The 27,795-nt window shown below is 52.3% G+C and overlaps 1 protein-coding gene across 3 annotated transcripts in view; it reads right to left on the bottom strand.

The window, feature by feature from the left end:
• Positions 1-27,795, bottom strand: part of Col27a1 (collagen type XXVII alpha 1 chain) — a 118,322-nt gene that overhangs the window by 10,743 nt on the left and 79,784 nt on the right. For 2 of the 3 annotated variants that reach the window (NM_001411859.2, XM_087548025.1), the window contains 24 exon segments: positions 290-352; positions 772-825; positions 2,983-3,090; positions 3,785-3,892; positions 4,185-4,292; positions 4,368-4,421; positions 5,033-5,086; positions 5,310-5,363; positions 5,833-5,886; positions 6,022-6,078; positions 8,104-8,157; positions 8,887-8,940; positions 9,842-9,949; positions 10,038-10,091; positions 13,934-14,041; positions 16,982-17,035; positions 18,496-18,549; positions 20,517-20,570; positions 21,238-21,291; positions 22,058-22,111; positions 22,334-22,378; positions 22,468-22,512; positions 22,917-22,970; positions 25,853-25,906. In NM_001411859.2, the coding sequence (NP_001398788.1) occupies positions 290-352; positions 772-825; positions 2,983-3,090; positions 3,785-3,892; positions 4,185-4,292; positions 4,368-4,421; positions 5,033-5,086; positions 5,310-5,363; positions 5,833-5,886; positions 6,022-6,078; positions 8,104-8,157; positions 8,887-8,940; positions 9,842-9,949; positions 10,038-10,091; positions 13,934-14,041; positions 16,982-17,035; positions 18,496-18,549; positions 20,517-20,570; positions 21,238-21,291; positions 22,058-22,111; positions 22,334-22,378; positions 22,468-22,512; positions 22,917-22,970; positions 25,853-25,906 (1,560 nt within the window). 3 annotated transcript variants of the gene reach the window in all.

Genomic DNA, 27,795 nt, shown 5'->3' with positions numbered 1-27,795 from the left:
TTGGGTAGGGCTAGGCCATGCATCTTCTGGGTCTTTTTTGCATGCTGGGGTGGGGCCAGGCCATGTCTCCTGAGCCTTCCTGCATGCTGGGGTGGGCCACAAGAATGGGGAAGGGAAGGCTAGGGTAGTGGCAGGGGAGTGAGCAAGGGCATGAAGCTACAACAACTGAGTGTAAAGGAGGCTCTAAGAGCAAAGAAGCAGAAAGACGTGTGGTGTGTGTTCAACCAGCTGATGGCCAGCCTCAGAACTGGGTGACTACCAAGCTGGCACAGGAAGGAAGGAGACTTACCATCAAGCCAGGAGGACCCCGAGGGCCTTGGATGCCTTTGAAGCCAATGTCTCCAGGGGGACCCTGTTAGAAGCAGAAAAGGGTTGTTACTGGGGCAGCCACTGGGGAGTATCTAGCAACCTCCATGTCCCTGAGTTCTGGCTGGCCTTTGCCCTCTTAATTTTGTGAGATGCCTTGGGAGGAATTGTAGGCTTCTGGTTCTTAGGCAGGAACAAGCTATATGCCATCAGGGTAGTATGCCATGTACGCCTTGGGTCTTACTGTTTACAACGGTCTTCTTTGCCTATTGGTTCACCCGCCTTTCACAGACTGGGAACGCAGAGCTTATACTGAGTCATGTGCCTGAGGCACCGAGTTAGTAGCTGAGCGCTCTCAGAGCTGGCTTCTGGCCCACACTCGGAGGAGGGTTAAGTGAAGACTCAAGCAGTGAACCCACACATGGACGAGCCACCAGTGATAGACAGAGGGATGGGACTCAGTACCTTGGGTCCAAAGAGGCCAGCCACTCCTGGGAAGCCCATCTCGCCAGAGTCACCCTGTGGGGAGAGCAGGACAAGGTGGTGTGAGTGGAGCCAAGACAAAGCTGTCGCCTATGCCAGATGCCAGTCAGTCCAGGAGTGGAGTGGACAGGCCTCAGGCCGTACTCCCAGCTCAGAGTCCCACAGCAATGCTCTGTAGTCAGGAACTCCTATCCCAGATCCTTATGGGAGAAGACAAGGAGTCCCACAGACACTCCTGCCCAACCAAACCTCTCTGTAAAGCACAAATCCTGACAGAAACCCTCCATTGATGGCTGCTTGGAAAATAATCTCATACGACAAAGTTTCACTCCTTCCTTTTGGACATGAATGACTTCATTTATTTTTCTTGCCTTATTGCAGTGGCTGGATGCATAGTATGAACTTGATAGAAATGGTGCCTTGCTTCTGCTTTTTTGGAGAAACCACCCAGCCAGTCACCACTGTGCCTATTAACTGTAGGATTCGTTCAGATATCATGGACCAAGTTGAAGAAGTTCTTTTCCATACCTACTTTGCTGAAGTTTCCTTTTTCCCATCTCCCAGACGAGAAAGGAAGTTACAGTCTTGCCACATGCATTCCTGCGCCTATAGCAAGAGTTGATGACTTCTCTCTTTTAGTCCGGCAAATCAATCTAGTATGGATTACACTGACCTAGTTTCCAACCCTCACCTTCCTGTGGCTTGCTTCACTTGGCGTTGATGCGTTACCCTTCTTATGGAGTCTTACTCTCATTTTGATAACACTTTATTAAAAATTGACCCACAAGCCACACTGGTCCTTCATGGTTTGTTTGTTTGTTTGTTTATTTTTTCTTCATTATTGTCTTTGAGTTTAATGTCAGGGTAAATAATGACTTTGTGGACGGAGTGAGAGTCTCTTCTTCAGGCTTCTGGAAGTTTATGTAGAGTTGGTGGTACTGCCTCTTTAAGCGTTCAGGAGAATCACCAGTGGAACCGTCTGGGCCAAGCGTATTCTTTGTGAGAAGCTTTATTAAGCTGGAGGCTCACGGTTTCAGAATATAAAGTGGGGCAAAACGTCTGTTCCTTTTCCAGTGAGCTTTGACAGATTAGTCTTTGAAAGGCTTTGCCCGTTTTACATAGGTTGTTTATTTTCCTGGCCGGTTACTCCTTGGTCTCTCACATCTTTAGCGATGGACATCACCTCTCATTCTCTACTCTTTTTTCTGTCTTGAGAAGTCTGGCTAGACATATATGAATTTTATTGACCTCCTCAGAGACCCATTTTTGTATTTATGATGCTCATTGTGTGCTTTCTACTGTTTATATTCTTTCTATTTTTCTTAGACTCTTAGGTTGGGCTTTGATGCCACCACTGATTTAAATTGCAGCAAACACTCCGTAGCGTAGCCTGGGCGGTGTCCCACAAATTCTGGTGCACTGCGTTCTCATGTTCACTTGATTCAATACGCTAATTTACCTTCTGATTTCTTCTTTGATCCGGAGAGATCATTGTTTCCAGGTAGGTAGGGCGCAGGGAGTCATTGTTGTACAGAAAGAATACTGTCCCTGGATCCCATGATGCCAAGTTCTACTAAAGATTCTGATTCCAGTTTTGAATGGGCTGTACAGACCCCTTCTTCTAGCCCCTTGACGCCTCCTTCCTAAGCAGGGGAAGATACATGGCATCTGATGCTCAGAGAGTACTCGGCTCTGCCTTTGATATCAAGTGAGCAGGCAGCTTCTGGTCCTACGCACACACCTATAGATATGTTCGTGTGTGTGTGTGTGTGTGTCTGTGTGAGTGTGTGTGTGTCTGTGTGAGTGTGTGTGTCTGTGTGAGTGTGTGTGTCTGTGTGAGTGTGTGTGTGAGTGTGTGAGTGTGTGTGAGTGTGTCTGTGTGTGTGAGTGTGTCTGTGTGTGTGAGTGTGTGTGAGTGTGTGTGTGTCTGTGTGAGTGTGTGTGTGTCTGTGTGAGTGTGTGTGTCTGTGTGAGTGTGAGTGTGTGAGTGTGTGTCTGTGTGTGTGTGAGTGTGTGTGTCTGTGTGAGTGTGTGTGTGAGTGTGTGTGAGTGTGTATGTGTGTGAGTGTGTGTGAGTGTGTGTGAGTGTGTGAGTGTGTGTGTGTGAGTGTGTGAGTGTGTGTGTGAGTGTATGTACTCGGGGCTTTAGGCATGTGGGTGCGTGGTTATGTATATACCCTGAGACTGACTCACCGGCTGGCCTTTGGATCCTGGCTCCCCCTGGTTCCCAGGAAGCCCCGTTCCACCTTCTGTCCCTCGTTTTCCAGGGGGACCCAGTTGCCCAGGTAACCCACTTTCACCCTTCAAGAAACACATCAAAATCATCAGTCAAAAGAAAACATGGTTCCAAGACCAGTGGAAGGGGATCTCGAACAGTAAGGCAGGGATTTCATGAGGTCTCAGCATGGCAGAGGAGACATGAGGATGGGGTGGGACAAGCTCAGACCCCCAGTGGAAGGCTGCCTTATGACTCTGGCTTCCTCTCTGTGCCCAGCAAAGATTCATCATTCTTCCCCAGCAAGACGCGTAGGCTTCTTCTCTAAACTTGTCCCCCATCCCAACCTCCCTGGCCCAGTACAGAGGATCCCAACCTTTCTTCAACTAGATCATAAACTTAGGGAAGTCAAACACCATATCTGGGTCTTTCATTTACATAGTGCCTTCGTGTGGGATGCGGCCCTAGACTAGACAGAGAAGCAGCTCAAGGATCCTTTGTAAAGGACTAGAGCATCCCAATGGCAACCAACTTGTTGTCCCACAAAGACCCACCAGAGGGCGCCCGTGGACAACGCAGCTAATATGGAAGGTTACTAGGGTCCAATAGGGGGCAGTATTTATCGTAACTTGAATAAACCATCCTCTAAACTTGTGTCAACATGGAGGCAGGGATCCGCAAGAAATTTCACATGGGCCTTAGGACACAGATGCTCCAAGAATCAGTATCGTTACAACCAGGACCAGGGCAGGCAGAAAGGATAGATTAATGAGAGCTGACCTTGAATCCTGGAGGCCCCTGTGCTCCAGGCAAGCCAGCCACACCTGGATTCCCTCTTCTCCCAGCAGGGCCCACGGGGCCAGGGTCCCCATCATTTCCCTGCTCTCCCTGTAAAGAAAACCGGGCTGGAAGCATTCTTTGATCGGGACCCCAGGGAATTGAGGTAGGAGGAAAGGGAGGAGGAGGTCACATTTGCCAGGGGCAAGGGACAATATGGCCTAGTGACCCAGGTGCCAGCATCAAGGAGAGACAGTGATAAGAATCCCAACGGATCAAAGACCACTGACCTATATGCCACCCAGTTTCCCACCTGACTCTTCAGACCCATGGCCTGAGCCCAAGGCCTGAGTGTCGCCTGTGGGAGTCTCTAACACCAGATGCCACCCAATGTCCTGCTTACCTGATATCCTGGCCGACCGTCCCTGCCAGGATTCCCATCTTGTCCAGCCATGCCCTCAGGGCCCTGTCTCCCTACTACACCTCTCGGCCCTGGCAGCCCTTGAAGCCCCTGGAGGTACAGAAGAAGCTGGTCAAACCTTCTCAGGAGAACATGGAAGGTGGCAGAGAAGCTATGGCAACTCACCTGGGTCCCCCTCCGGCCTGATGCCCCCGCCTTGCCTGGCTTTCCCTTTGGGCCCTAAGAAGGCAAAAGCAAGAGATACATATTAGCAGGACGCAGGAGCTGGAAGGAGGCACCAAGAGTGAGTGTGATCTACCAGGGAGCCATGTGCTTGAAAGCCCATGGCTGTGGTCACCCCCAGAGTCACCCAGGGCTGTCCCTGCTGCACTGGGTCCTGGCTTCCTTCTTTGGATCCCTTCTTGCTAAGACTTTTCAAGGGCACTACATCTGTGCTCAGAGCTGGAAACCAGAGCCAGTCAGGCCATTTAGTCTTGAGTGTGGGCTCAGGGAGCCTAGTGAAGAAGGTTTTTCTCAGGCCTAGAGGAGGAAACACAGGGGCCTGGGGTCCAGCAAGAAGTGACTCCTCCATGACCATTTTGTCTCTCTCTGCTTCTCCTTCATTCCTCAACTGGCTTCTCTTCCTTCCTTCACTGTAGCCCAGCAGAGTTGTGGCTGAGTTGCTGGCTAGGCCAATTTCTACTCAGGCTGATCCCTCAGTGCCTGTGGATGGCTGCAGAGCCCAGAGGTTGGTACCTTCCAGCCCTGCCTTTGCTGACTACGTGAGCCTAGGCTAGCCCAGGCTCCTGACCCAGGGGCTCAACCTCCCCACTGAAGCCCATTCTTCTCACCTCTTCGCCTTTTGATCCTTTGGGTCCTGGGCGTCCCCGGGGTCCTGGATGCCCCTGCAAACCAAGGTGAGATGACTCAAGGCAGCCCCAGGCCTCTCTCCTGGGGAGGGTGGCCAGTCTCCGCCTGGAGGGGGATGGGTGAGGAGGGGTTTGGGGGTGCAGGCTCTAGGGAAGCCCCAGAGCTTCCTCGTGTCCTCCTACAGGGCAGATCCCTTTAATTTTAAAGAGCTTGTTTCTGATGCTCCACCCTGCTTATAGCAGAAGATTCAGGACTCACGGGCTGGCCCTGCTGGCCTGGTTCTCCACGGAGGCCTTGAACACCCTCTTGACCCTGAAAGCAAAGGAGAGATAGGTGAGGGCCCCACAGAAGTGGCCAGGGAATCAATGTTCTTCCTTAGCTTTCTTAGCTGCTAAGTGGTCGGAACAGCAACAGTACTGCTCGAATGGAGGGAAGTGTAACAGAGGCTTCTGCTAGGAAGGCTGTTTCAAGATACAAATGGGGAAACTGAGCCAGCCCCCACCTCTCATCCCCAGAAGAAGTCATTACCCAGGACCATGCTGGAAGGAAACTCAGTCAATAGGCTAGCTGTGTGGATTATTTATGTCCCTGTAACCTTAGGAGAGGACCCTCAGGAAAATCTGGGCTTTTCCTTCCTGGTGTTACCCTGGTTTCATAATGGGGTGCTCTCTGCCCCTTATGGCCAGTGGAGAAAGGAAGGTAGAGGCCTGTGTCCATTCCTGACTGGCTTCCCTTTCCCCACTATCTCTACCCTCCCCAAAGGTAGGGCTTTGATACTTACAGGGTATCCAGGGTCGCCTGGCTCCCCACGGTCTCCTCGATCACCCACAGGACCCTGAATGACAGGGACAATGGATAAACATGAGTCACACCTTCCGTGGGTTCTCAGCAGCCTAGTCTTGTCCAGCCTGTGCCTGATCACATTGAGAGGTCAAGGACGGAGGGGGTGGTGGACAGAAAAGGAACTTACCCGCTCTCCTGGTGGCCCGGGGGCCCCCTCAGTCTTGCCATCCTCGCCCTGTTCCCCCTGTGGACACCACAGAACCAGGATTAGGCAAAGGCCACTCTGGGAGTTAGTGAACTGCAAGCCAGAAGGCACTTTCCTCAGGGGTGGAGGCCAGCCTCCGTAGGCAGGCAGACTAGGAGACCAGCGGTCAAAACTGTCATTGTAGGTAATAGTGGCAAGTGTCCACGTGCCACATGGATGCTTAGGGCAGGCTGAAAGAGGAGCGGAGACTACAGTGGAGACCTTGGGCTGAGGCAGGCCACCTTAGGCCTTGGTCCAACTATGGGGTGAGCTCTTGGCAGCTATGCAAATGGTTAAATGCAGCTGCACAGGACAACAGGACCTCAAAGTCTCAGAACAAATGGTGTCACCTCTCTTGGGAAACCCTTCTGGACAAAAGACGCTAACCAGGGTACTCTGAGGTGCTTGCTGCCCACAGGATTGGAAGGAGCCATGAGGAACAAGAAGAAGGAAGAGGTCAGCACTGAGATGCACTCTGGCCAGTCTGATCGTTGGTGCCCTACCCTCGGCCAGCTGAGGGTTCCCACGAACAGCTGCTAAACGCAAATGAGACCCAACCTGGGGCCACCCTAGAGGGTAGGACTCTCTCCCCTCTTGCCCACACTTCTGATCAAACTATGGGTGGTGTCAGGATTTATTAGTCTTTTGTTAGGCTTTTTAGGTTTGTTTTATATATTGTCTTATAGATTCTACAGCAACCCTGGGATATTGGAATATTTCCCATTTTATAGAATAGGAAAACAAGGCTGAGGAACCTGGTGGCCTAGTTTTAAATCTTGCCTCCTCCATCTGGCCACCTGTACAGACAAAGACACCTATGTACAAGTGCAGGCTGGCCCACACTCTGTGTCGAGTTCTGGCTAGAGGAATAGGGCTCAGTAGCTCCCTCCACCTAGGAGCTGACCCCTATGCACCAAGAGGCTAGGGTTCTCTGCCTGTTCTGTATAGCAATGACAGGGAAGTCCTGGGGAAAGAGCATGGCTTCCACAAATCTCTCTTGCAACTCACTCCTCCTCCTCGCAGCCCTGGCCAGTCTGTGGCCAGCTGCTCACTATGGGGCAGTCATGAGCCACACAACATTCCCATCAACAATGAACTATGCATGCGACAGAACTCCTAGTGTATTATGTCACCTACAGATGCCACAGCCCTCTACTATATGTCAATCCATGTCCTGGGGATTACCTCTGACCTTGGGTGGTAGCACTTGGGGCTCTGTCTCCACTGGCCCTGGAGTTTTGTCATCCCTCGCAGCCTCAGGATGTCTACAGAGAGCATGCTCCCTACAGCCTGTCAGGGACCAAGCCAGGGCCTGGGACACTATACTTACAGATCTGAACTCATGCAGGCAGAAGGAGGGGCTCAAGGACAGCATGCTAAGTCAGTGTGACTCACCACAGCGGGACTTAGTTAGTGGGAAGCTGAGTCAGCAAAAGAAAGGATGTTTGGGGAGGCCAGGAATAAGGAGAAAGGGTGCAGCCTGCTAGGAGGCTTTCCAGAGATGAGGAGGGGGGAGGAGGGGGAAGAGGGGGAAAAAGGAAGAGGAGGGAGACATGGGGGAGGAGGGAGGACAGGGAACCCAGAGTTCTGGTTCCAAGCCTACTGGGCATCACTGGAGGCATGACCCAAAAGCCTTTACCCCTTCAGGCCCTCATGTGCTCCATGCTGTGAACAGTGTTCACACCCAGCCAAGCTCCTCCCTGCACCCCTCCCTGTAGTTTCTCCCAATTCCAGAGCCCTCATGGAAGGGCACACATCCGTGGGGCTCTCCTCCTGAGCCTTTTCCTTCTTCAGTGTCCCTCATCCCCATGCTAAGTGAGCTCCCCATGTGTAGTTCCAATGCTCCCCTTCACAAGCATGAGGAAATAACAGAGACTTGGTCATGACACAACTCTTCATTTCTGCCAGGTGACCCTAAAGCCATGAGTCCAGGGATGCCATGAGCCCCCTGCTCAATGCTACCCTATCCCCATAGCCTCAGAGCTGACCTTAACTCTAGCTACTGCTTAAAGATATAATACCTACCTTCTCGCCTTTGGGCCCGGGAGGCCCGAGAGGTCCCGTGATGCCTTTATGCCCCTACAGGCAAACAAAATGGAGGGAACGGGAACAGATTTGAGGATGCAGGAGACAGATGACAAAGGATGGGTTCAAGGAACAATATGAGTATCTCATCCCCGCCCTATACCTCTCCAGGCCCTGGTTTTCCACATGCCTGTGCCAACTTGGCTAGTAGGGCCCTACTTGGCAGAGTTATGGGAAGAGGCCATCCAGCCACTGCGGGTGACTCTGAGCCTGCACCCCCTCTCTAGTCCTCCCTCCAATCTCTTTTGTGCTCTCTTTGCTCCCTTCTCTCTTTCCTGTGTGTCTCCTGCAGTCCCTGGATCTGGCAAAAGCCACTAAGGCTGGGTGTGGTTTCCACTCCCAAAAGCAAGAAACTGCCAGGCCTGGCCTGCGCATGTGTTCACTGACCACTCTGAGCTCCCACTCCTTTCTAACCAAGCCTGTCCTTTCTGAGCCTTCATCTCCTGAATGTGTATGGAGGATCTGAGCGCACGATGCTCCCTCTTCGGGGACCTGCACCCAACCTGCAGGGAGGACTCGAGACCTGGGGAAGGCACTGACACTCTCTCTGCCCCTTCATTCTAATTCTACCCTTGCCACACCCTAACCTATGGGTCCAGGAGTCCCCTGAGGAGGTTATGGGACCCACATCTCCTCCCCTCTGGTGGGAAGGACTGAGCTCAGCATGCAGGGAGAGAGCTCCAGAGGGTGAGAAGGAGATTTCCCTAAATGTGTGTCACTTACATTATAACCAGCCAATCCTGGTTCTCCTTGGGCTCCCATCCGTCCTGGAGCACCCTAGAGAGGAGAGGACACTTGCTGGTATATAGTACATCTCCCACAGCAGGACCATGATAGTGACTCCCTTCCCCTGACTCCAGCCACTCAGCTCAGCAGCCGTGCACCTATAGGATGTCTTGAACCAAGGCAGATAAGGCAGAGGCAAGGGACCCCTTCCCAGGCCCCCCTCCCAGGCCCTCCCTTCTCTGTGCTCCTAAGGTTTATGAAGATGTGATGTTTTTCAGAACCTTACTAGCCACTGAGCTGGCTGCTTTACTGCTCAAACTTCTGAGATTTCCAGTTAAATAAGTATTACTAAGAAGGGGGTTTCCCCTACTCTGTCTTCTCCAGCAAACTGCTGCCATTACCCGAGTCTGGATTCCAGGTGAAGCACTATCTAATGGACACTACTGTGCATCTTCCCAGCTTTTATCCATGACATCACACGTGTGGCAGGAAACCACCGCTGTGAAAGCTTTTACACCACCCAAAAGGGTACTGCTCCATTTACTCAAAAATGACACAATCCCTCCTCTGCTCCCTGATGGAGTCTTCTCTCACCTCCACTGTCATATCCTGGGCTCTGCCTCAGGATAACCTAGCAGGGCCCTAGGACTCTCTCTCAGCCATTCAGAGACCTGCAGCTCCTCATCCTGTACCCAGGGCTCTGGATCCTTCTCCACCCCTTGAGTATTTTATCAAGCAGTGTCCACAGAAAGCACCAGGGACCTACTGCAGCCTGTAGTTGGCAAGATGTGCTTTGCCATGACTGTGTGTATTCCCCAAAGGGATCTGTGATAGCAATGAGGTGACTAGGACAGGAAATGTAGGGATTCTGTAGCAGTGGGGTGGGTGGTTCTTATAGGGAAGCAAACAGCCCTCCCTAATCTCGTTCTCTTCCCATGGCCCAGATCCTTACCATTGGTCCTAGGGTGCCCCGGGACCCTTTAGGACCTGGGGTGCCAGGGGGGCCAGGGTCTCCAGGGATGCCCATCTCTCCCAGCTGTCCTTGGTAGCCCTTGGCACCCTGCAGAGAGAGGGGGGATCAGCCTGTGACTGCTGGCGCAAGGAGATGAGTTGGGGAGGGATATGACCCTTGAAGGCAGGGGACCTACCTTAGCTCCCCTCTGGCCCTTCTCACCCTGACTGCCAGGCTTCCCTTCACGACCCTGGGAGGACACAGAGGCAAGAGCAGGAGAAATATATTTCAGGACCAAGGGAACCAGAGCAGCTCCAAGAAGCAGCCTCGGGAGCTGGACACCTGGCCCTAAACCCACAGTGCCGTTCAGTCCCCGTGCTGCGCAGCCTTGAGCAGAACCTTACTTCCTGGTTGGCGTCTTGGTCTGTGCCACGGACACAGCAGCACCTTAGGTGGCCTCCTAGAGCTTAAGGATTCAGCTTGGCGACACTGGCACATTCACAGCAGTGTCACTCAGAGCAGCCACCCGTTTGGAGTGTGGAGGAGACTTCTTCAAGCACAGGGCTCTCCTGCTGCCTCCACCATTGCCAGAGGTATGTGAAGCACACGGTCGGCTGTCTGCACTGAGATCTCCCTTTGGCTGGCGTTGTTCCGTAGGAATGCCCTTTACGGACAGCCATCCTGATTCCTCAAGGAGGGCTTGGCCCAGGTGCCACTGGCGTGCAGTCGACTCTGATACGGTCACCCGGTGGTCTCCCCCCACATCCCAGTCACTGCCATACAATCCCTGGGGGGGTTCCTCACAGCGAGCATCATGCTGGGACCCAGGTAACGTCCCCTCCCAACCCCTCTGTCCGTCTCATGTGTGCTCTCAGCTGCACATTTTCTGAAGCCTACTCACAGATCAAGTGACATTTGAGCTGGGGTGTCAGAGGGCAGATCTGAAAATTTTAGTCCAGAAAAGAGAATTTAAAAGGTCCTTTTAAAATGATTTTAAATCTTAAAATTTTTTATTCTTTTTTTAAAAAATTATTTAATTATGCTTTCATTTATTTATTTTTCGCGTGTGTCAGGGAGCGCATGCCACAGGGAAGATATGAGGTCAGAGGACAACCTGTGGTAGTCGGTTCCCGATTTTCGCCATGTGGGTTCCAGGGATTGGCCTGTGGTTGTCAGGCTTGGCAGCAAGCACCTATACCGGCTGAGCCATCTCCTGGACCATTAATGCTCTCGAAATACTGACACAATGCTGAAAGACTATTTGGGACCTCCTGGGCTAAAGAGATGTCACTTCCATGCACCTGACTTGTTCATTTCTCCCTTTCAAGTACTCACTGGAGGACTTTAAATTATACACATGACTCTCTTATGTCTACCACACAGCACCAGCCAAGCGATGCTGCTTTGTCAGTGATAAAACGCTGGCCATCCTGTGACCCTCTCCACAGCTTCTTAGGCACAGTGTCCTGCTTCAATGTGACTCTCAGAACTCGTACAGTGGGAGGGGTTGGAACCAGGCCCCTCCCACTGTAAGCACACTGTTGGGGGCTGGGGGGAAATCCTGACATCATCAGACTACCTGAAGGCTGGGGCTGGGGCTAGAAAAGAAGCCTCCCGCTGTGTCCTATCACAGGTAGGCAGAGTCAACTACTGCTGGGGACACAGCTAAGAAACGTGTTTCTAGGCAGTTTGGTCATTGTTTGCACAGCCAAGAAAAAAAAAAAGATGGCATCACTAGTCTGCATGATCTTACATGACCACTGGTATATGTGCCATCCCCTTGAGGACGAAGCATCGTCACATAGCGTGTGACCGTAGTCACATTTCTAGAAAGGCTCTGGTGGCTTATAAAATGCTATTTCCAAGTAATCAGCTGTCTCCAACCCACGGAGCACAAAACATTCCTTGGGCAGCCACAAAGCCAAAGAAACCCAAACACAGAGCTTGTGCCCACAGCCCAGTGTGCACGTAGGCCAGAGTGACTCTGCCAACCTTGGCATATGAGAACTGTGAGGGACCACGGAACATGAATCTCTCACATCACTCCTATGGCTACCATAGCCACGTGACCAACTGCAGCCACCGCCAGCAGCTTCTACATACTTTTCCCTTCAAACTTCCCGATTTCTGTGTGTTCTTGTGAAGGGTCGTCTCGCTCAGTGTTTCTCCTCCCGACGCTCTGGTGTGTACATGTGTAAGAGGCACACATCTGAGTATGCAGGTACACATGCCTGTGTGTGCATTCGTGGAGGTCAGAGGACATTGTATGTCTTCCTTTATTGCTCTCAACCTTTTCACCTGGAGACAAGGTGTGTCACTGAACCAGAAAGCTGTGTTTCGGCTATGCCAACTGGACATCAAGCTCCTAGGATCAAGGTCCCACAGCACTGAGGTCACCAGCACACAGTGGCCATGCCCAGCTGTTCAATGGATGCTAAAAATCCAAACTCAGGTCCCCACACTTGTGCAGCAAGCCTCTATCCACTAGACCATGCCCCCATCTCCCTGTTTTCTCCTTATAACCGAGAACACCAGCGTTGGGAGATGGACAGCTGTTTGCCTGACACACTGAAGGAGGGTTATTCAAGCCAGGAACCCAGGTCTGACCTTAGAACTCAGGGGATGTCCTGGTCGGTTGCTCCCCCACTCTACAGCAGAACCACACACTCGCCGAGAAAGTGGCCGTAGGACTTCAGAACTCAAAATAATCTTGGCACACATTCTTTCTAAATTTTCAACATAGTAAGACTGAGGCCAGAGTGGGCTAGAAGCCACGGCAAAGGCACACAAGGGAATAGTGAGGTCAGAACCATCCCTTCCTGCTAAAGCCCTCCTTAGCCAGGGCTGAGGAAAGCAGCAGAAGGCGGGTCTGACAGGCACCCCCTCCTGCACTCTTGGGCTGGGCAGTGACCTCATCCCCTTGCTTCTGAGGCCTATTAGCACTTCAATTCTATTTTTAGGTAACAAATACTTTCCCACGGCCAGTATGCTGCTGGCTAATCTGGATCCCTCCCAGACTGGTCACTTTAACACTGAAGAGCTGTCAGGAGCAGGCTAGAAGAAGCACGGGCTGCTGAGCCCACTTAGTAGCAAGAACCTGACTTGGAGGGGTGGACAGTAGGGAACTGTAGAGTGTGCTAAGGCCAAGGCTGTCTCCGAGCAGACACCTGCAGGCCTGACACTCTGGTGGCTTGTTGCAAGGTGGCAGGATTCCAGAGTCCTGCTCCATACACACCCTTGGCTCTGTCACACATTAAGCTCTGGGCCATCAGGCAAATATCCGAATGCCCTACCCACCATCCTATCTGTCTTTGCCCTCACAGCCTGAACAGGCTCTGAAGTCCAGTGAGTCTACTGCAGACAGACAGGATGTACATACAGGGGTTCAAATCCAGGCTCTGCCGTTTCTTACTGTGTGGCCTGGGCCAGGTTCCTTTAACTGTCTGAGTCTCCCAGCCTTCAAGGATGCTAGCTAATTAAGGAACAGCCTAGAAAGCACTAGGCTGTTTGCTGTCTGCAAACACTGAAACAAAATAGTTTCTTTCCTCTCCCTGGGTTCCAGGGCCCAGGGAAGATACTCATAGCGTCCGTGGTCACAATTGAATAAACTTCTACCAGGGTGAGGGGCAGAGCTGTCTTTTCAGTCAACTATGTGTGATCTCTCTGGTGTCACGTAAGGAAAACAAATGTGAATTACACAAGTTCCTGGTCTCCTTGGGGACTCTGAATGACTCTGAAAGACAGAGACCTAGTTCAAGGTCAGGGATGGCTTCCAAGAATAGGAACTGTCTGTCTGTGAGGACAACAGGAGGCACACAGGGGTATAAGATCAGGAAAGAAGGCAGAGTGTGCTCAAACGGGAGGGGCAGGTACAAAGACCCAGGAGCAGGACAAGTTCATCCTAGGAGACAAGAAACCAGGCTGGGTGTGGAGCTGGATGAATGAGGTTACGGGGCCAGAGGGAACAGAGGTTTTCCTGAGGGCACAGGAGGCCACAGGGAAGCTGAGTAGGGGAGTGACAAACTAGAGAATCTCAGGCGGTCTGAACACGTATGAGCATCCCTCACCCAGCACCCCATGCTGTACACTCACCCGGACACCAGTGATGCCTGGGGGCCCAGGGAGCCCCTCCTCTCCTTTCAGTCCTTCCTGACCCTTTTCACCATGTTCACCATCAGGACCTGGGTCACCCCTGTCCCCCTGGGTCAGAGGGCAGGATGAGGAGAGAGAGAGAACGTCAAAAAACCAGGTCATCAAAAGCCCTACACCTCTGGCATCCAGGTAGTTGCCAACATGCCTTCAGTACTGGAGTCAGCCTCACCAGAGCCTTTTCATGCAGGCATTCATTTAGTATTTGCTACCAATGGGGAAACTGAGGCAGAGCTAAGACAAGCCAGTTGACCCCAAGTGCTACCATTTGGAGTACAGCTAATCTGCAGCTGGCACCAAGTCCTGGAAAATGGGGACCCAAGGGAGGAGTTCTTGCGGGTACAAGAAGGTGTAGCAAGGACTCCCTGAGGCTGAGGACTCTAAGAGTCTTTCCTATGAAGTTCCTGCATGGGCTTCAGGACCCTAGGCTCAGGCATTTTGGGTTCTCCATGGCTCTGGTTTTGCAACAAATCATGGGTTGCAAAACCAGTGGAGGGAGTGTGGCTGTGTGTACTCTAGCTCTCCATGCTAGCTTCACCATCTTTCCCTCATGCCCCTGTCAGAGCTGAGCTCCTCCAGGGCAGGGTGTGGGCTACAGTTCCAGCAGTGGCTGCAGGGCCAGGGAGTGTCTATCAGAAGTCCATCTCCAAAGGGATGATGGGTGTGGACCTTGCAACATGTGGCAAGGCCTTGCTGAGACTGTTGCAGGTCCTTAGAAAGAGGGCAGAGGGTCCCATTGTGAGGAAGGGGAGGGCTGGGATTCAGACTGACAAGGAACAGTGCTGACAACTGCACGCAGGGCTCAGAGCAGCCACGGGAGAGGGGCAGAAGGCACCTGGGTTGGCCTGGCCAGGAAGAGAGACTCAGGATACAGATGTGGTGGCTGGAGCCTGACCTTCGGGGGAAATGAGGCTGGCATGTAGAGTGGTAGGTACTTTCCAGCTTGGCCTGGGGGACAGCTGTCAGTGTCACATGACAGAGGACAGCTCGAACTGAGGAACAGGCCAGCTTAGAGCAGAGCTGGGCACAAGGTTTGCACGGTCCCTTTCCACTGAGCTTGTCAGAGTCCAGACACCACCTGGCACAGAGACCTGCTGGCCCAGACCCCGTTCTCAGACTCCCCTGGCTCGAGCACTGTGCTCCTGGCTTGTCATTCTGGCCACCTGCTGTCTCACTTGTAGGCTGGTTGCTCCAGGTAGCCAAGCTAGGCCCAGGGTCTGGCCGGAACCAGTCTCCAGTGACTGTTCATGGCCTGACTCCCACACAGCTGGAAACGGGGTGCTGTGGGGCCCATGAGAATGGCCTGTAGGGGTCCCTGGAGACTTTTGGAATCCTTGATATCTGCCAAGGCTCAGAGAGCCTTCTGGGTGGCCTCTCTCAATCCTCCCAGTCCACAGATGGAGGAAACGAGCCCATGGATAGGCAGGGAACTGAGCTCAGGGGACCGCGTCCCACTCACACTCAGATCACGATCCTGTAAGCGCTCTTAATCACTCTGTAACTCCGCCAGTTTGCTTGTTCATAAATGGGCTTCTGTATAGATGGAATAAGAGAGGTCAGAGGTCGTGCACCTCACTCAGCACAGCCCGTGGCAGTGTGCACTGAGGGTCACTGCCACCACGGCTGCCATCAACAGAGATGCTGCTCTCGAGAGGACTGTGAAGTGCTGCGTCCATTGGAGAAGCAGCCGACTGCACAAAGGACATGAAGTATAGGAAGCAGTCTCTCCCAGGACCACTCAGGGGTCAGGAAGGTGTTAAGCATCCGAGTGACCACTCTAGTCCAAGGACAATGGTGTGATGGAAGCCAGAGGCAAGAGTTGTCAAAAGCAGAGGTAAAGCAGCTGTGCAAAGCCTGAACCTGCCCTCCTGCCCCTGGGGTAGAGACTCCAGGAGAAAAGTGGGCATGTAGAAAGGGATGAGGGGGCTGTGACCCAGGCCTCTGTTTCTAGCTGAGAACCTGCTGGAGCAGCCTGGATGAGCTAATTCGCAACAAGTCCTTAAGGTGTGCCAGCATCGACATTTCCTACACACACAGTGCTTGTGCATTAGGCCTGTTGACCACTGGATGTGGCCAGCACCTGGCCAATGAAGGCTCTCAACTGATTGCCCCTGTGGCAGCAGAGCTGGGGCTAAGAGCAAGTGGATAAGTGGACGACAGGGGGCGCGCTTTCACTTGCAAGGAAAACAGAAGCGCTGACAAGGCACCCAGGGAAGTGTTCTCTGGTCCCTGGGTGACTGTGAGGAGGGTAGGACGTGCGGGCCAGGCTCTGCGGTTGGGAAATTGAGACTCAGAAAAGCAGAGGTGCTTCTGTGAGATCTGTGGAGGGCAGGTAAGAGGGGAGATACAAGACAGCTGGAGTCAATTCGGGGTTATGGCATGACCAGTCATCATAGAGAAAGCCTACCGGCGAAACAAGGTTCAGAAGGAGTCTGGGACAGGTCTGGTGCTGAGGGAGGGGCTGTGCCTATTTGCAGTTTCTCATCACCCACAGCTCCTATAGGGACCAGCAGTGCCCACGGAAGCATCTGCGATTGGCTGATCCCTCACCCACAGCCAGACTCTGAATCCACGCCTCCTTGCCTTCCCGAGAGCCTCATTTTCCCCTTCTTCAGATTGGTGGTTGGGTATACAGATCCTGGGCTGTGTGTCTACAGCAAGCTTTTATCTGTTTCCTCATCTGAAGGTTGAACTCTGCTAGCATCGACGGACGTGACTCAGAGGGAGCAGCATCAATTGTGCCTGGCACCCTTGGGACTAGCTCCTCCTGAGTGCTGGCTTATGGACACCTCGTGATGATAGGAACTTTTCAGATCTTTAAGTGTGTTTGGAAGGGGACGAATATAAAAGCCGCAGGTAGAGCAAAGTCAGCCCTGGAACCCTGCTGATCCGCCCACCAGCCTCCACTGGGGAGGACCTGCTCTTTCATCACTCTGTGGGAACTAGAGCAGGGTTAGAGGCCATTCCCAAATCCTGGCTCAGACAACTCACCTTCAGCCCATCTGGCCCCACTGGGCCAAGGTCTCCCTCGAGGCCTGGCTCTCCCTGGGAGAAAAAGATGGAGAGGTATTACTGGGTAGGAGTGCAAGGGTCATTCCCTCCCTCTGGGGGTGGGGGGTGGGGTCAGGAACCCACTGGTTCCCAAAAGCTGAACATGTGAATTTCTGTGGGACAGAAGGGTCACAGAGCCTTATGGACCAGGTACCCTGCTTTACTGGTTGAATTGGGGAAGCCAGTGTGGTCTGGTGGGTCAGAATGGTTTCTGGCAAATGCCAACCTCAGCATCACTGGTGCTTCTGTAACCTCAAGTAGGATCTTAGTTTCTATAGGAATCCCTTTCTTGTCTTGTGGAAAACACGGTTAGCAGGGAAGGAGATGACCCACTCATGGGTGGTAGCCACCTGAGACCTCCTTCTGAGAGTAAGTGTTCCTGGAACCCCATCTTAGATGAAGAATGTAAGGGTAAATGATAGACTTGGGTAGGCAAGTTCTAGAAAGATGCTAAACATGCCGAGGCCCTGTCTGGTGTCCCTGTTGGTCCTTCAAGCACTAGAAATCCCCAGTTCTCCAACCAGCTGCCACCCTAAATTGGCATCTCCCTCTGGCTTTAGAATTCAGAGCTGTCCAGAGGCAGAGCTAGGAGGGGACGCAGGTTGCAAATCTATGAATGGCAAAGGTGTGACAAGTGAGCAGATTCTGCTCTTCTTGTACCCATGGCAGACATCAATAATCAATCCACTAGAACATCAGCTCCGTTAGAGAGGCCTTCTGTTACTACATGCTCCCAGACTAAGAAACGTGCCTAGTACACAGTGGGTGTGAGGGGAGTGCTCATCTGCCTCTAGTCTGAGTCTAGATGGGGCCTCAGGACCTTTCTTAACACCACTTTCTGAGGAGACTCAACTGATCAAGCTTGGTGGCCATGCATGGCTAGCACTTCAAAGCTCTAAGCTCTCATATGCTGCCCTGGGGCCCTCCCTCTCACTTTGCCTTACTTGTAGAGGCTATGGAGACTGAGCATGGGGAGCGTGAAGCATCACAAGGAAGACAAGATGGAGGCTGAGGAGATGGGGTGAGGACCTGGTGCCCCTGACTACACCAACTCACTCACCTTGAGGCTTCCCTGCCCCATCTGCTAAGTGCCAAGGATGCCTGCTGTGTCCTTACATTTCTCAGGAGTCTACATTCAAGCAGAGGCACAGAGTAGAGAGATGGACACCGGGGTTTCATGGGGCATCTTAGAGCAAGGCAACCTTGTGGGTCTCATTTGAAAGGTAAAGGCTAACTGTGGAACATCTTTGGAAGGAACACATATTTGAAGGAGTATTTGAAGGTGAAATATCTCAGTGGTGATGCTGGATACCCAGGGAGACAAGCCAAAGCTGTCAGGACTCCTGGGCTGTTTCCAGTTGGGGAATCTGAGAATTTTGGGGGTTGACCCAAGTCCTTTGCCCACTGCTCACAGGAGATCTGGGAGCTCTAGAAGGGAAATGTACTTCACTTACCCGTTGCCCAATGAGCCCTTGTTCCCCAGGAGGGCCCAGAGGTCCAAGGTCACCCTAGGAGAAGCCAAACACAATCCGTTGGGTGGGTATAGCCAACCTTAGCCTCCACCAGCTCCTCTTAGTTCCAGCTCTGATTAGGACTGGAGAAGCTGGGGGAAGTTCCTTCTCGAGAACAATAGAGAAATTCTAACTCAAGTCCAAACCCTGCTCCAGGTAAGTCCTGGCCATGGGATGCTCCTCCACTAGGTGGTCAGACCTCCTTCACCATCACCTTCATCACTACCATTAATTACTACCAGGACCCAGACCACCAAAACCACCATCACCATCACAGTCAGCACCACTACATTACCACCACTATAATCACTATTACCATCAAGATCATTACCATCACCATGACCATCCTCACCATCATCACTGCATCAGCATCACCATCACTATCAGCATCATCACCACCATCACCATAATCACAAAACCATCAGTATCGTCCTATCACCATCCTCACCACCATTATAATCATTATAATAACAACTAGCACTGTAGTCACTATCATCACCACTCATCCTCACCACCTTCACTGCATCACCACCAATACCATCACTATCCCTTCCACCACCATCGTTACCGGTACTATCATTATTCCTACTACCATTATCATCATCCTTACTATCATGACTGCATTACCACCATCACCAAAACCATCATCACCACCATCACAATCATCACCATCCCCACCACCATCAATCTATCATTATCAGAAGCACCACCATCACCACCATCACTGCATCACTACAATCACCATCACTGCCATCACCATCATTGCATCACCACCATCTCCATCACCACCATCACTAGATCACCACCACCATCACTGCATCACCATCACCACCATCACCATCACTGCATCTCTACCACCATCACCATCACTGCATCACCATCACCACCACCACCATCACTGCATCGCCATCACCATCACTGCATCACCACCACCATCATTGCATCACCACCACTGCATCACCATTGTCACTGCCAACACCGTCATCACTGCCATCAGAGTTGGTCATGCTGTTCTAAATACATTTTCATTCGAATGAGCTGGACCTTTGCAAAATCCTGAGGGAACAGTGTCATCCTTCAGAAGCTAGCCCAAATGACAGACTCAGGGTCAAAGTGGGTGGAATGACTAGGGTAGCCATGGCTGGAGAGCAGTGGGGATGAACACCAGCCATCCTTCCTCTTCCTTGAGATTTGGTAAGAAACCAAGCAAGGGAGAACTCAGAACACCTGTACCCTCCCCTGAAAGGCCCCTCTCTTTTGGAAACATGTACACCATGTTCTCTGTTGGTGTCTGGACACTAGGAAGTGGCTCATGGTGCCCCAGCCCAGTCCTGAGTGGAAGAAGCCAGTCCTATGCACTTTATATGTGAATGGCACTTCATAGGTTGATGGCTTTTTCTAATTGCTTGGGCAAAGTGAGGCAGAGCCGAGCCAAGGCCAGGAGCCCCAGGCCTGGTTTAGCTCCCTTAGAATGACAGGACACTGAACCACGGGACAGGAAGGATTTTCTTGCCGTCCTACAGTCCCTTGCCTATTTCCAGTCCTCCGGGCCAGCGTGGCTCCTAGGCTCTCAGGTCTGCAGGGTAAGCAGGGTCCTCCTCCAACAGCAGAAGACGGATAGGGCTCCCCAGGGCTGGGTATCAATAGGTGCCTGTGTCCCCACAGCTAATGGGGTCACCTGTGCTGAAATGCTGATGGTATCATGCAGACCAGGAGGGGCACATGCCCCAATGGGGGGACCAAAACAGGTGCCAGACAAAACACAGCTGGGCAGGGGATAGTGCAGGGGCTCTGAGCTGCCTGGGAACTGGACAGTGGGCATGTCAGGCCTGCTCCCTAGCCAGGACAGAGACCCCATTATCCCAAGCACAAGAAAGGTCTGTTTCTCCTTCAGGGAGAGGACCAGGCTGCCAGCTGGGAACTGATGTCAACAAGTCATTTTCCCATCTTTCATCTTGTCTCACCTTCATACCGGAGTCCCCAGGAAGGCCAGGTTCTCCCACTGCACCAGGCGGCCCCTGCAAGAAAGAGTCACTGGGCTCTCTTGGAGCAAGGGCTGGCTCCTTGCTTCAGGCAAGCAAAGACCCAGAAAGAGCAAGGGGTGTGCTCAGGTCACACTGCAGGAGTGGGGTTAGGCTGCAGCTTCTGAGTCTCAGCAAAACTATAGGGTTGGTTGCAAGCTGGCAGAGCCTCACACTACCCAGCAGCCGGACCCTCTGCCTGCCCACGAGTGCGGTTTACCACACAGGAGCCTTTGGCAGACAGACAAGGAAAATCCATGATTTGCATGGGGTTGTGGGGAGGAAGAGACCAATGGTGGGGCAGGCCTAGGCCTGTTCTGCTTCTTTCTGACGCTGGACCAGGTTGGTGAGGGTGGGAAAAGGGGACCCTCAGCAGGCTGGGTCTCTGTTCATGATTCTGTACCAGGCGCAGTCTCAGAAAGGCAAGAGGTGGGGAGGACCCCCTAGGAAGGTCCTTGTTCTCACCCAGTGCTGTGAGGCAAGCTCCCAGTCCCCCCCCCCCCCCGTGTCCTGCATAGATGTGTTTTCTGTAGGCTCTCTACCCACCACTCTGCAGCACCGACCTAACCCTCTCTGTAGGGCAGGGCAGGGATTGGCTCCTGACCAGGAGGACTGGGATGCCCCAGTGGCAGTAAAGGACAAACCAGGCCTCCTTGACACTTACCTTGGGTCCCATCTCTCCTGGAGGACCAACTGGCCCCTGAGGTCCCTGAGAGCCCTGGAGACAGACAGACACACAGTTAGAAGACAGCCTGGGTTCTCCTGTGGGGGGAGTTATGGAGAGGCTGAGTCACGCAGTCTGGCAGGGTAACTAAAAGAGAAGATCCACACACCCTACCTCCAACCATATACAGTTCCTCTTCACCTACGTCCAGGGTCTCCTCTGCATCCAAGTGAACCTCAGCTGGGCTGCCTCACCCCCCACCTCACCCCGTTACAACACCCATCTTTGGAACTTTTTCACTATGCTCTCTCCTGCTCTGCCCTTGTCCATCCAGCCCCAACTACTCCTGGCCTTCCAGAGTTCAAAGGATCTTCCTGGATCTCCAGGCTGGATCCCCACACACTCCTTGAGGAAGCTCCTCCACTTCCCCCAAACTCATCCCTTGGGACATCTTCTGAAGGACCAGCTATGTGCCAACAGCTTCCATTGTCTTTTCCTTGCCCTTCACAAGGACCTCACTATCCCCTTGCCTTCTGCCTTTCTGAATGCCCAGTGTGCCACCTATACGTTTCTTGGGCCATCTCCACAACCACATAGCAAGTACAAACCAGTTATCTCCATTTAGTAATGGACCCAGTGGCCAAATAAGCCAAGACTCACCCTAGAACTCAGAGCCAAGATCTCTGCCCCTGGGAGTCAGGACTAGCCCTGTCCTTTCTATCCCTCCCCATCTGTCTACCCAGACAACAGTCCCTGCTAGAATCAGACTGAGAACAGACTTTCAGGACAGAGGTACCAGAGAGAGAAGACAGATACCTACCGGTTCTCCTGGGAGGCCCTTGGCACCTGGAGGGCCTGAGGGACCAGGAATGCCCTGTGGAAAAGCACAAGTGACATTAGTCTCTTAAAACTTCTCCATTATCTTTCTCCCTTGGCCTCAGGCTGGTCCTGTGGTATATCCAGGTCCCCACCTCACCCTTAGAGCTGAGAGAGAAAGTAACCTGTAGGTTCCCATGACAGTCAATAACTCATGGTGATCTTTTCCCACCTTCCCCAAAGCCCCATATTGAGAATTTTCAGAATTGACGCTACTTACAAGGAAGCCTTTTGCACCTGAGTGGCCTCGCTCGCCAGCTGCACCCTGGAATGCACAATGGGCATCTTTAGAGGCATGTGTCACAACAAACTGAGGAGGGACAAGGAACCTAGTATAGGCAGGGCCTGACATACCTGCTGTCCTGGCTGGCCAGGTCTGCCCCGAGGCCCTACACGACCCTGTGGGAAGCAGAGCATGTAGAGGTGAGAGCGGCTCATGAAGACCCCTTACATAAAGAGGGGTCCCAAGAGGCCAAGTGTTCTCCTTAACACATTGCCTGTGAGCAAACTTAAGATCTAACAAGGGGTGGTTGCCACAGTCACCATACAGGTGCTGGGGTTGGGAACCAAGGACCTTTCCTATGGAAGGGAACAATCAAGCACATGCACATATGTGATCCCCTCAATCTCTCTCTCTCTCTCTCTCTCTCTCTCTCTCTCTCTCTCTCTCTCTCTCTCTCTCTCTCTCTCTGCAGCAGAAGGACAGTGACAAAATGAGTTGCAGGGAACAGGCTCTGAATCATTCTGGGGCATGATAGTTCAGGGTCAAGGGTTAGGAGGAGCAATACAGCGGATGTCTGTACCTTCAGGCCCTTGGACCCCTGCTCCCCAGCTGGTCCATCAGGTCCTCGAGGGCCCTGGAAAAGGAAGAAGATTCCAGCACAGAGGACTGGACGGCAGGGGTCTCCCTTGGGCTGTACACTAGGAGGATGAGATTGCCCAGAACCTCTGGCTTTCCCTGCTCCTTTTCTTCCATACATAGTCTGAAGTAGGTCATCTGCAATGGCTTGGGTGACTCTTCAGAGGTCACAGCCTCTGGGAGTCAGCTGGAGACCCTAAATGCAATGGATGCATGGGTCATTCTGTCTAAATGTCCTGGGTGGCTGCCACCAGCCAACCCCATGTCACAGATGTGGAGGCTGAAAGTTGAAGCAGAGAAACCTGTGGCTATGTTCCCACAGCCAGGTCTTGCTTACGGCCTCCTACTCCCTCCCCAATTCATGACCCAGTTCTGGGGAGATGAAGGCCCGCAGGGTGGGGGCATCCCAGGTCACAGATGAGCCTGAACCTGAGAGATGCTCCTGGTTCTGGGCTCTGTGTGTGACACAAGCTCACACCTCCCTGGAAGGGCACAGCTATTGGAGTGGAGGCTAAGAGGCCTGAGGGACGCAGTGCACTGACCAACCTGCCTGGGACCAAGCCTTTTTAGGAGGAAGATTGAGACATAGTCACAGAGAAAGTAAACGCATGGAAAGGGTCCTGGTATGAAAGTGAAGTGACTGTGGTTGGTAATTGAGGGTGGAGTAGAATTGGAATCCAAGCCAACCAGATGCCTGCTTGGATTCTATTGTCTGCCACTGTTTATCGGGATGGGAGGGAACTCCCCATCACGGGAGCCAATAAGAGGGTCAGAACCAATAGGCTTGCTTTGCAAGAAGGTTGTACATGGGGCAGAGCATTGGAGAAAACAACATCTAGAAACCAGGGCTGAGCTGTAGAGAAAGAGGAGGGAAGAGACAGTGGATACCAGCCACGATGGGTGCCCAGCCATTATTCTGAGCTATGGCACCAAATAGCCTATCCTGAAGGTCCGCCCGCTACCCTCCTTCCCTTGTGTCTCAGGCAGGCCTTCCTATGCGGCATGCTAGGGTTCCCCTTGGAACCACATCAGAGACCACCCTGGGGTTGCCCTCCAACTGGGTCCAGTCAGGCTCAGCAGAGCCCCTCCTGCCAGGGTCAGAAAACCCAGCAAGAAAAGGGCAAAAGGAAAGAGGGAAACCCAGTGTATGTGGCCACCCTAAAGCCAAAGCTCTTGGGAAGCAACTGGGTCTGCATACCCAACCAAGCCGGCTCTGTTGCTGGCCCATTTTACAGAAGGAGAAGGAGAGTAGAGGAGGGGAAATCGGCTGTCTGATGTCCAAGCTTACTCTGAAAACTCAGACGTAGCACCGGGCATCCCAAATCATAATACCCCTTCAGTAGGAACTCCCCACCTGAACAGATGAGGAAAGCCTCTGAGAAGTGAAGAGACTAGCTTGAGGTTGCACAGCCACAAACTGGGAAGGCAAGAGACTTGCCTCACTCATGGTAACTGACTGGGTACTTTCATTCTTTTGCAGAGTACTAACGGGCCACCTCTCTGTCTCCAGACCCTTTCTCTCAGCATAGAATGCCCACCCTATGCATAGGCAGGAAAGCCAGCATAAGCCTTCAGATCTCCCATGGCACCCATGGGGAATCTGAGAGTCAGAGAACAAAGAGCTTTTCAAAGGACATAGGACAAGCTTGGCAGAACTCAGATTTAATAGGTGCAGTGGGCGCCTCTCTAGGTCCCTGGCCCCACGACTGATCCCATGTTCCAACCTCAGCCAAACTTCACAGGAAATGGCTCTGGTCCTCGGACATCCCATCCTGCCCTGAATACTCTGATAGGAGCCTGGCTTTCCTCAATTGGGAGGCGTGTAAGAATTGGGAGGGAGAGTCTTTTAGTCACTGCTGGGAAGGGGTGTGGGGACAGCTCCCCATTTGACACGTGGATGGCCCAGGCCTCCATGGTTCACCCCACAGCTAGGTCAGGGGCCACCCAGAAACCCTTAGGCCTTGTTTCACTTAAGCGACCCAGAAGGAACGGGTACTGGGAGGGACCCTAGTGGCCAAAGCAATGTCTCATCTTTCTACCACAAGATGGCTGCTCTACTCCAGGCCATGTCTTAAAACTAGATACAGCCAATAGGAAATGGTGTCAGAAACCCACATGGAGCTTGGTAAACAGCCTGGGCAGCCGGCACCATCCTGTTTCCTCCTCACAGGGAGGCCACGTGCCTTCACCCCAGGATAGGAGACCATTCCGTTTACCCTTTGGAACTTAAAAGGAGACTAAAATTGGCATGTCAGAGTCGGATTCCCTGCATTCAGATCTGAGCTCTACCCGTTCAAGTTCAAATCTGCACTCCAAACATTGGGGAGGTTGAGGCAGAATCACTGTGCAGCTGAGCAGCCTGAGACAAGTGTCTTAACCTATCTGTGTCGGCATTTTCTGAAGGCAACAACAGCACTTCCCTGGCAGGGTAAAGCTGAAGGTTAAATGAGCTACTGTATGTGACAGACAGCACCAAGTATTGGTGAATTCCCTAGGCTGCTGTATTCAGATGAGCTCTTGTCTTAAAACTCCATGGCTCCCCACTACTCTTAGTGGAGAGCTTTGACTGTTAAAAGCCAGTAGGTATGCGTGATCTGTATCTGGGTCACAAGGCCAGGCAGGGTTTAGGCCTGCCCTGTTGTCCCATGTGTCTGCTTCCAGTGGTGCCTCACGTGGTGGGAACAGTAGTGGAATGAGTGAAGATTGATTGAGGCTCATTTGTGGTCTCTGGACAGCCAGGTGTGGTACTCAGACACAGACTGGGAAGAGGGCTCTGGCTCAGTCTCCAGCATCGGACTCTGGCTGTGCCTGGCCCCTGGCCAAGAAATCACAAATCCCAGAGTGGGGCGGGGGACAAGAAGCTGAAGTGTCCTGGCTTACCCGGTGCCCCTTGGCTCCCCTCATGCCTGGCAGTCCTCGAGATCCTGGAGGGCCCTGTGGAAAGAAGGCAATGGATTAGAAGCCCCTTCAGGGCATGAGAGCATTGGTGGGGTAGGAAGCCAGCAGCCACAGGGCTGAGAAGCAGGCACTCTGGCCTGCAGGGAGAAGCTCTTGGTAAGTGGCAACCCTGGGCGTGGCTAGTGTCCTGGGGTCTGGGTGGGCAGAGCTTCCCTAGACAAGTCGTTTTCCAATCTCACAATCTGCTGTGAGAGGTGACAGCAACATGTGACGGGTATCACTTCTCATCCCCATGCTTTTTATCTCCTCAGAGGGCATCTGAGTTCTGTCCCTCATTCCCAGCACACACAGCCCTGGGTAGGTTCCCTCAACCTGAGGCATCAGAAGTCTTGGAGAAGGAAGAGGAGGAGGAGAAGGAGGTAAGAAGGAGGAGGAGGAGGAGGAGGAGGAGGAGGAGGAGGACGAGGACGAGGACGAGGACGAGGAGGAGAAGGGAGTCTGTTGGGTCAGGGTGGGGACAGAAGTAGGACAAGGCAGAGATGAAGCGTCAGGACTGAGCTAGGTACAGTGGTTTGCACCTGTACTTGGAGCATCAGGGAGTTTGAGGCAGAAGCCCTGTCATAAGTTCAAGACCAGCCTAGTTCAGTTTCTTACTGCAGTCTGAGACCCCATGTGGAGTCATATTACTGAACGTGGAGGCTGAGGAAAAAACTGGCAACCGTTAGAGGTTTCTGAATGTATAAAATGAACCAAAACACAATTTGAAACCAAAACTGTGAGTCAGACATTTCAGGCTGTGCTTGCCTGTGTTGTATCATCCGACTCCACCAGAGCCATGGCTGTGAACATACAACACACGCAGTTCACACTGCACATGACATCCCAGCAAATGCTGCCTGGAATACTTGGGCTCAGATTCGAGCTGGCCGTCTGTTCTAGACAGCAGTGTTCAGACTCATTTCTGTCCGCACAGAAATATGTCACTCCAATAAAGGAAAACAAAGACTTTAAGTATCTCCCTATCACCACATCCAGCACTCAAGTATCAAGTGTCAAATTAACATATCTTTAGACTGTGTTAGAATGTTTGGTTTTGAAAATTGCTTTGCCATCTTGAGTTCCATTTTTTTTAAAAAAAAAAAATCATTCATTGAAGTTTGGCTTAGAATTAGAACAACATTTCCAGCAATTTCTGAATGGTCCCAAACACACTTCTGCCATTTTTATTACATATTTATGCAAAGCAGAGTGTTCAGCATTGATGATTAGATTTAAAACATCTGCCAATCAACTCTGAAAACTGGCGAGGCTGCCCGGGGTCCGGCAGTATCAAATATTCAGCCAAGCCGTAATCCTCTATGTAAAAGTTAACAAGCTCTTCCATCTCCGTGGGGTGCAAGCGTTCATATTTAACAGATGGTGAAATGATTCGGATACCAATGACTGCTCCAAAGGGAATTTCTGTGTGACTTACTGTCAGGCGGTGTTTGACCTGCAGAGCTATTTTATAAACCTATATACCTGGAGTGGCATGAAAGTCTCTTGCCTGAGGATTCGTGAGTGGAAAGGGTTTAAGACTCTCTGGCCTGACCTAGTTTGAGTTCTGGGCCAGCTGGGGGATTCCACAGTGAGACCTTATCTAAAAATCAGGAAGGAAGGAAGGGAGGGAGGGAGGGAGGAAGAAGAAGGTAAGAGGCAAATAGGAAGGTGAGGGCAGAGTCAGAATGGTAGCATAGCTGGGTCCCTTAAACTTGGCACCTTGGCTGCGCAGGGTTCTCAGAGAGCACAGATAACTATCTGTGCCAGTCAGCTAGACCTGGTGAGGGAGGCAGGAGACTTCCAGAGAAGGGGCAGCCTCCCCTTGGAGCCCATCCCCATCTTGCTTCTCCCACAGCCCTGAGGTGTAGACATATTAGCGCACAGAC

This window comes from Rattus norvegicus, chromosome 5, assembly GCF_021556685.1.
Source record: "Rattus norvegicus strain SHRSP/BbbUtx chromosome 5, alternate assembly SHRSP_T2T, whole genome shotgun sequence".
In the NCBI taxonomy this organism is placed as follows: Eukaryota; Metazoa; Chordata; class Mammalia; order Rodentia; family Muridae; genus Rattus; species Rattus norvegicus.
The sequence above is the reverse complement of the archived record's forward strand: the minus strand, read 5'-3'. Positions and strand labels throughout refer to the sequence as shown.